The sequence below is a fragment of the Meles meles genome, chromosome X, assembly GCF_922984935.1.
Source record: "Meles meles chromosome X, mMelMel3.1 paternal haplotype, whole genome shotgun sequence".
Lineage (NCBI taxonomy): Eukaryota > Metazoa > Chordata > Mammalia > Carnivora > Mustelidae > Meles > Meles meles.
Genome location: NC_060087.1, coordinates 22,932,822 through 22,942,189, shown reverse-complemented (window position 1 = coordinate 22,942,189; position 9,368 = coordinate 22,932,822). Strand labels below are relative to the sequence as shown.

Genomic DNA, 9,368 nt, shown 5'->3' with positions numbered 1-9,368 from the left:
GACAGCACTTCAGGCCCAGCTGAACAGAATGAAAGAGTTGCTAGCTCCTTCTGGGAACAAGATCCTCCCCCAAGGGTGGGTTAAGTGAGTGGCAGATACATAGGGCAGGCTTTCTGGAGAAGACCCACCTACAGATCTCTGATTGTCAGTAATAGTCCACACTTCGCTTGGCTTCTGCTTCTTTTGGGGTGGGGGGGTGCGTGGGTGGGTCGGGGGTGGGTGGGGAAGTCTCAACACGGTGTTGAATTGATCAGGAAATAAGGTGTTGAGTTGGTCAGGACATAAGTGATTCAGCTTTCTTTCATTTAAAGTCCTAAGTCTCCTACACACTGTTAAGTGAAAACGCTTCTGGGGAACAAAAGCGGTTTTTGTTGTTGTTGTTGTTGTTGTTTGGATTATTTTTTTAATGGAAAGAACAGTGCTTTGCTCTAATCACTAAGCCTCCATGTAAGCTTGGCCGCAATGCCTCAACACATTTAGAATGTTCAGCTGGGTAGAATGCTGCGACAATCGTAAGAATCCTGCCGTTGTCGAGACTTTCCCAGACGACCAGGAGCAAGCCAAAGGCTCACTCCGTAAACCCACGTTAAGAAGGAATATGCGAGGGCAAAATGGAGAGAGGGAAACCTAAGATGGAAGTGAGAGGAAGTGGGACTCTGGGGAACTCTGCAGACCTCAGGAACCACCAGCGTCCACCTGAACGCTACTTCTCTGCCATCTTCCGCCGTAATTTCCCCCTCCCTCCACCTGAGCAGCGATCGCTGCCACAACAGCGACAACTACAGTCGACTCCGGGCACACGCGACCCAGCGGCCCCCGACACCGAGACCAAGGCTGGGGACAGCAAGCCAGCGGTCGCCATTGCGGACACACGGTATTATGTAAAAGTCTACTCACTGAACGAGGACCAACAATGGGATGATCTCGGTACCGGGCACGTCTCCTCTACTTACGTGACACACCTCCAGGGCGTGTCCCTGCTTGTTAGGTCGGATTCCCAGGCCTCACTAATCTTGGAATCAAGGATAAATTCAAATACGCCATATCAGAAACAACAGGAAACCCTGATTATTTGGTCTGAAGCAGAGAACCATGGTATGGCATTAAGTTTCCAGGACACTGAGGGTTGCCATAAGATCTGGGAAGAAATTTGCCATGTTCAGGGAAAAGACCCATCCATCGAAATCACACAAGATCTCTTGGAGGAATCCAAAGAGGAACAACTGCATGAAGTCCTGGAAACCAATAATGCGTTTGACCTGCCTAACTGTGAACTCTGTAAACTTGAAGAGATTTCTGGCTTCATTACCTCGGTTCTCGCTTCACCGATTCGTAAGGAGAGACTGGCTCTGATCTTAGAAAATGACAACTATATTAAAAATTTGCTGCAGCTGTTCCACACTTGTGAGGACTTAGGGGACACTGCAGGCTTACATCATTTGCATGCAATTATTAAAGGCATCTTATTCCTTAACAAGACAGCTCTGTTTGAGATCATGTTTTCTGCTGAGTGTATCATGGATGTGGTGGGATGTCTTGAATATGACCCTGCTTTGTCTCAGCCAAAAAGGCATAGGGAATTCTTAACCCAAAATGCAAGGTTCAAGGAAGTTGTACCAATAACAAACGGTGAACTTAGGCAAAAAATACATCAGACATATAAGATACAGTACATCTATGACATAGTTTTGCCAGCACCATCCATGTATGAAGAGAACTTTCTTTCTAGTCTTACAAATTTTATTTTCCTCAACAAGGTTGAGATAGTCAGCATGCTGCAGGACGATGATAACTTTTTGTCTGAAGTCTTTGCACAGTTAAAGAATGTGGCTTTAGATGATGATAGACGGCGTGAATTGCTACTTTTCTTCAAGGAATTCTGTGCATTTTCTCAGACATTACAACCTCCAAACAAGGATGCTCTGTTCAAAACACTGACAGAATTGGGAATTCTTCCTGTTCTTAAAATCGTAATGAGCATGGAGGATTCGCAAATAAGGTCAGCTGTTACTGATATATTTACTTATCTAGTGGAGTATAGTCCATCCATGATTCGAGAATTTATCATGGAAGAAGCTCAGGAGAGTGAAGACGGTAACCTTTTCATTAATTTAGTCATTGAGCAAATGATCTGCGATACTGATCCTGAGCTAGAAGGTGCGATTCATTTAATGGGACTTCTTCGTACTCTTCTTGATCCAGAAAACATGCATGCAACATCTACTAAATGTGAAAGAAGTGAATTTCTAAATTTTTTCTACAAACATTGTATACACAACTTCATAGCACCACTTTTTGCCATCACTTCGGAAGATATATGTGAAAGGGATAGTGTAGTTGGATCCGACAAAAACAACACACATTGCCTCAATAATTATCAAACAGCACAGCTGCTTTCTTTAATTTTAGAGCTGCTCACATTTTGTGTGCAACATCACACATACTACATAAAAAACTATATTTTGAGCAAGGACTTGCTAAGGAGAGTCTTGATCTTGATGAATTCGAGGCACACTTTCCTGATCTTGAGTGCACTCCGTTTTATGAGAAGGATGATTGGCCTTAAAGATGAACTTTATAATTGTTACATCATCAAGGGAAATCTTTTTGAGCCCGTTGTCAAAGCTCTTCTGGGTAACGGAACTCGGTACAATATGTTGAATTCAGCTGTTATTGAGCTGTTTGAATACATAAGAGCAGAAAATATCAAATCTCTTATTACACATATAGTTGAAAAGTTTTATAAGGCACTTGAATCAATTGAATATGTCCAGACATTCAAAGGATTGAAGATTAAATATGAACAAGAAAAAGACCGGCAGAATCAAATACGGAAGAATTTACATTCTATCCTGTATAGTAAAATACTTTGCAGGGGTACCAGAGTCGTGGACAAGCAGGAAGAAGAGGGTTTTAAAGGAAATTCAGAGGAAGGAGAAGCAACTATGCCGCCACTGGAAGATGATTTTCAAGATCGTTTCAAATTTATGGAGACTAACAAAACAAAGGAAAATGAAGACAAGGTAGTTCCTCCTAAAAGATCATCTTCAGGGGGCTACAAATTCACCTCATCCCATTCTGCTGCTGCTGCTAATGGAACACATAGTCTGCAGGGTAGCAGCACTGTTGCCTTAATGGATCATCCCGATGATGAAGAAAAAGATAAGGAAGATGAAACATCCCCCAGGAAGCGACCACATCTTAGCCTGTAAAATCTTTATGCGAGACCTTCAACAATACTAAATTCTATGAATACTCAGTAAACATAAATTAGCTGAAAAGTCTGAATCCAAAAGCTTTCTCATTTGAACTCCTAAGTATACAATAAGTAGCAAAGATGTCAGTGTCATCAACTAGGATGGTTTAGTTCTGTAAAAACCAAAGTTCCCAGAATTCATCAAAAAAAGAAAAAGAACTAAGCTAAAAAACTAACGAGAACCTGAATGATAACTACTTTGCAAGAAAAAAATCTTAATTTGGGGGAAGGAAACAGGTTGATAATATAAATGAATGTAGTTTTGATCTAGGGCTGTATTTTAAAAAACAGCTGTTAACACTGCAGTTACAAAGCCTGTAACATTACTTGCCCAGTGATTCTGACTATGGTTTTCTTTGCTTCGATTGCCCTTTTTTGTCATAAAAATTCATGTTTACATGGAAAACGAAGTCAACTGAAATTGAAAAAACAAACTGAAGCTATTCACATGTCTATGAAGATTTAACACAAATTCAGACTCTGGGTGATTGGGGGGGAAGTAACTTGCAGTGTGTATTTTCATGAATAAAAAAGGAAGCTGGATTCAAAATGTGCAGTTGTCAATTTAACTTTTTTTTTTAGATAAGAGATGCCAAGGATCAGCCCACTAGTATTCTGAAAAGGTATTCTCTATTACCCTGGTGGTGGGTAGAACAGAACACTTTCAATTGCCAGATGGTGAAAAGTACTTCTGAAGGTATTTGCTGACTCCTTAATAAAGTTGTGTCCATCTTCAGAGCAGCAGGTTAAGTTTTAAAGTATAATTTACAGGGGCATCTGGGTGGCCCAGTGGGTTAAAGCCTCTGTCTTCTGCTCAGGTCATGATCACAGGGTCCTGGGATCAAGCCCCACATCAGGCTTTCTGCTCAGCAGGGAGCCTGCTTCCCTCTCACTCTCTCTGCCTGCCTCTCTGCCTACCTATGATCTCTCTCTGTCAAATAAATAAAAAATTAAAAAAATTTTAAAGTATAATTTACAAAGACTAACATACAAAAAATAGTGCTGGATGAGGTGGCATTTAATATCTAGGAACAATTTTGGATGAAGAAGCTACTTAAGTGTAAAATTCCACTTACAGTATCTGAAGTGTTTTTTTCTATAAACAAACAAGGGTGTAAATGTGCTTTACGAAAGGAGTGAATGCATTGCATTTCTAAAAATAAGTTGTAGCAAAGAGTTAAGAAGGTTTATTTTTAGAGGAGCAAGTTAACTGGGTCCATTTTTCTTGAAATGGCTAAAACTGAAGCAGTTTCTCCTGTTTTGAAGAATTTAGAGTTAATTTAAATTTTGGTCATTGTTTGAACCAGATGGGCTCTCTGTGTGGACATGAAGTATAGTTTTCCACAGACAGATTTTGGTTTTCTTTCAAAATACCATCGCAGTTGTTTTGCACCATTTGATGATATCCATGCTGAACTATGAAATTCAGAAACTAAAAAGTCACCTTGTAATTCCAAAAATAAAAAAGACCATTTTAAATGTACTTTTGTGCCAATAGGAGACACATCTCATGCAAAAGTAAGAGAGAGTTGTGTAAAAGTCACAAAGAGAGTATATTCTTAAAATAAGAAATAATCATTTCATCAGATATACAGTCTGCTAAAGTGTGGACATGACCTCAGGAGATATAATCACATATTGCTGAGGACATGACACAGCAGGGAAACTGCATTTTTACATCTCTCAAGCCATGCTGGTTAAATTAAATGTTGTAATGGGACTATTCATGTTGTGAGTATATGTCAAAAAGGGCAGTTTGTTCCAAGAGCACGTCATGTTTTCCTTCTGGCTGGAGTGTCATGGGGAATGTTATCCAGAGAGCACACATTTACGTGCATCCTCAGAGTGTTGTTTTGAAAAAAAATATTCTTAACCCCTTGTTTTGGTGGGAGTATCCTCAATTCCTTAACAGCGCAGCTATTTACAACTAGACAGAGATGAACAATTTTTCTATGCACTTCCTGCTTATTCTCTTCTCTTCAACTAGTTTTAATCAGCCGTTAAAAAATGGACACTAAAAAAATGTTTAGTGGACACTGCAGGAGAAAAAAATGAATATTTACATTTCTTGCTGTACAGTTTCCAGTGAATTTGTAAGTAAGTGTGGAGGAGGGCATAAGTGTAATGGAAAGTTAAAAAAGAAGAAAAAAAAAAAACAAAGAAAAAAGGACAGGCTTTCTATTGAGCTGCATAACCTCTGTGAGCCCTTTCCTAGTCTCAGCTACTTAATGTTAGGGAAACAACATGACAGGCAAAATGGTGCAAAGGCAAATTGCCCATCAGATGGCATAACCTACTATTACAGGAACATTTAAGAGGGCAACAAAACACAGAAGAGCAATCCTTACTGTCTGCACACTGAATGAAAAAATGACCAAAATGTTCAGCCTCTGTGGATACTGTGTGCAAGGAGGTACCATGTCAAAAATGTTAATTTCATCTTCAAGACTTTTAGAAGTAATTTTAAAAGGACCCTTCAGTGGGTTGTTTATGAAAAGAAGAAACAGCTTGGAATGGCTTCCAATGGCTGTTCAATAAAATAGAGGTGAGCATTTTTGGAGAGGCACCCTGGGCTTGTCAAGATTAGGGCTTTAAATACATGACTTCCAGTAATTTTTATGCCAGAGGAACTATCTAAATACACCAACAAAGAAAAGGTGATACAAGAGATAAGGCAAAAGCTTCATATTCAGATAGCCCTTGCCAACAGTGCAGGCTCTGATGCTTACCAGTCCCATGACCTTAAACAATTTACTTCTTTTCTCCTCTAACCACACTTTCTCCATCTTGTCTTAAAACTCAGAAACTCTATGTAAACTACCCAGATCATATTCAGCACTTAATAAATAGCTTTCAAAATTCTTTATTATCAACAATAGTAGAATAATCATTTCCCAGGAGATTGGGGATAAAGTCAGGTAAAAACACTTATATCACAAGGTATACTCATAAATTATATAAGAATATAATTTGAGAATATAGGATTATATATATATATACATATAATATAATATATTCTCAAATTAGTAGCAACATGATATATAATATATCGGAGAATATAGGATTATATATATAATTATATATATATAATATATTATATTATATTCTCAAATTGGTAGCAACATGATAAATTAAAAATGAGGTCAGTTCTGGTTAGCAGACAAGTCTATAAGTATGCATCGTGCCCTGCTGAGACACAACTGAAATAAAAAGCATTAAAGTAGAAAGAAAAATAAGCTTGTATAGCAATAAAGACATTTGGATGGAGTGGTGTCTTGGGTGTTAACCACGGAGCATAGAGTGAAACTGAAATCAGAACAGTAGCAGGAGAGGTGGGGAGGGCATCCAAGATTTGTGAAAGTGACCAGAGTAAGTAAGCATTACTCCCTTCCCTTCCATGCCCACCCCCAACAAGCAGAGCAGTCAGCTAGAATGTATCCATAGGTTAATGGTCCAAGTGTCCTTTTCCTTAAAGCAATTGAACTTACAGACAAATCTGAGGACCCTGGTATGGTTGTTGTTGCCTCAGGGTTAAACTCTTCCCTTTAGGGTGTTGAAGGATCCCAGATGCTGCAAGTTTCCCATCCTAAGGTGCAAGTCACGGTGTTTTCAGTAGTGAGAAGTGTTAATGCCCAGGTCCCACCCAACAAGGACAGTCTCAAGAGTACAAATGATGTCCCTGGAAGGAAAGGTCTTTACAATTGGTAGCTCTGTCAGGTAATACCTACATCAGTTGGGGAACACAGGTGGAAAATGCTAGCAGGTAAGTGTTAAGGTTCCCAGTTCAGTCAAAGGAGTCAGCTCCTTGTTTTGGAGGGTCTGTTAAATTCAGTCAATCCAATCTTTCTTATTTGTCCATGCCAACAGCATGGTGGTGTGATATTAACTCACGCCCTGATGACTGAGGTTGGGGATGAGAATGACAGCCAGGGTGTGTGTGTGTGTGTGTGTGTGTGTGTGTGTGTGTGTGTGTGTGCATGTATGCTGCAGAAACAGGGAACATGCTTTGCATCCCTGGTAGATCTCTCAGTGGGGTTAAGGGGAAACGTGGTGAGGGCTTTCTCTCAGGCTGGGGATGGCAGACCCAACAGTCAGTTAAACTGAAGATGTTTCTAGCACTTTGGAATAGTTTCTCCAGAATGTTTTCCCTGGGGAGGAAGACTTCAGAAGCAGTTTTGAGAGACAAAGGTCATTAAAGCCCCTTCCTCCCCTGTGCAACCCTAGATTCTAAGTTGTTGCTCTTCTTCCATTTCCATAATACCTGAGTGGGATACTTTTTCCCTTTCTTTCGGTTATTCTTTACTCTCACCCAAACTTTTCATCTAGGAGGATCAGGTGTGAGGGGGGACAAAGACATTTTATAAAACCAGAATTAAGTTTGAATCACATAGGTTTCATTTTTTGCCAGGCTGCCACCCAGAGCCTATACCAACCAGCTGGCCTGGGAAAAGAAATACACATCATACTCAGGAATGGTCAGAGCAGAATTCTAAATTTTCAAGATAGGTCTAGATAATTCCTATCCCTTTAGTCCTGACTCAATGACCAAATTATCCTACTCTAATGTAGGTCTTCTCAGTCCCACCACGGTTGACATTTTGAGCCAGACATTTCATTGTTTTGGAAGGCATTCCTGTGCATTGTAAGAAATTTTGCAGCATCTGTAACATCTATCTCCCAAATGCCAGCAGCACACCCCCAGTTGTGATCACCAGGAATGTATCCAGAAGATACTAAATAGCCCTCAAGAGGCAAACTCACCTTTAATTGTGAACCATTAGTCTAAAGATATATAGAACTTGATTCAAGAGCTTCTCTTACTTTATGGATATTGGGTTCACATCCTCTAGGCTGAGTTGCCTTTTTTTCTTATCCTCCACCAGAAAGGGCCAAGTACATACAAGGGTCAGGTGTATGATGAAATTTAATGAAAAGAGAATGGACTTTGCTTAAGTTACAGAGATCCTATTTCTCTTTTTCATTACGTAAGTAACCAAGGCATTTTATGTGACACCTCTAATTCTCAAGAGTTCTTATTTTTAGTGTATGGCTGACAACACTGTTATAGGTGAATTGTGCCCCCCAAAGTTCATATGTTATAGTTCTAACACCCAGGTCCTCAGAAGAGGACTGTATTTGGAGATGGGGTCTTAAAAGAGATAATTAAGTTAAAATGAAGTCATTAGGATGGACCTGACTCCAATATAAATGGCATCTTTAGAGATGAAATTTAGATACAGAATCACAGAGAGGGAAGACCACATAAAGACACAGGGACAAGATGGCCACCTGCAAGTCAAGAGATAGGCTTCTGAGGAAACCAACTCTGCTGACACCTTGATCTTGACTTCTAGCCTCCAGAACTGTGAGAAAACAAATGCTTGTTGTTTAAGACCCGCAGTCTGTGGTATTTTGTCATGACAACCTCAGAAAACTAATACAACCACCTAATGGGGAGAAGTTTTCTGAGGATTAAACAACATGTAACATGGATATCCCCATTATTATGATAAATAGTTCACAAATAACATATAACCATAACTATTCTTTTATTGAGCACATATTATATAATCAATCACACTTTCCTAGGCATTTCACCTATATCATTTCTAATTTAACAATAGATCTGCAAAAGGTAGATGTAGTGGCCATGAGAACATACCCTGCACAGACAGGGACTATAATAAAATACAAGAAAAGCCCCAGCCACTGCTCTGTAGTCATTGCCCCACTTTCTCCCAAGCCATGCTTCTTGGGGGCTGCTCCCAGCTAGTGATTTGCACAGCAGGGATACTGAAGCAGGCTTGTTCTTGGGAGATGAGAGACTCCTCTGACTGGAGAGCTGTCCTGAGGACTTTCTGAAGGCTCTCTGACAATCTTTAGACTACAGGGTGATCTAGGATGCTTCCATCATTCCCTCTCTTCTTCATTTGAGGTCAGAATGGGTCATGATCTGATGTTTTTTCCACCCTCCTCCGGCTTGCTGTCCATTGCCCCTCATCAGCATTTTCCCTAATGAAATCCTTGCATGCTAATTCTCTCATGATGGCTCCTTCTAGAACACAAACTAACACAATATGGATTTTGACTCTTTTACAGAAGAAACAGAGGC

General features: G+C 39.9%; 1 protein-coding gene across 1 annotated transcript; it reads left to right on the top strand.

The window, feature by feature from the left end:
* Window positions 1-611: 611 nt before the first annotated feature.
* PPP4R3C (protein phosphatase 4 regulatory subunit 3C) lies at window positions 612-3,212 on the top strand. The gene has a single exon (XM_045996182.1). It carries the CDS (start codon window positions 612-614, stop codon window positions 3,210-3,212), a length of 2,601 nt encoding a protein of 866 aa, XP_045852138.1.
* Window positions 3,213-9,368: the final 6,156 nt, after the last annotated feature.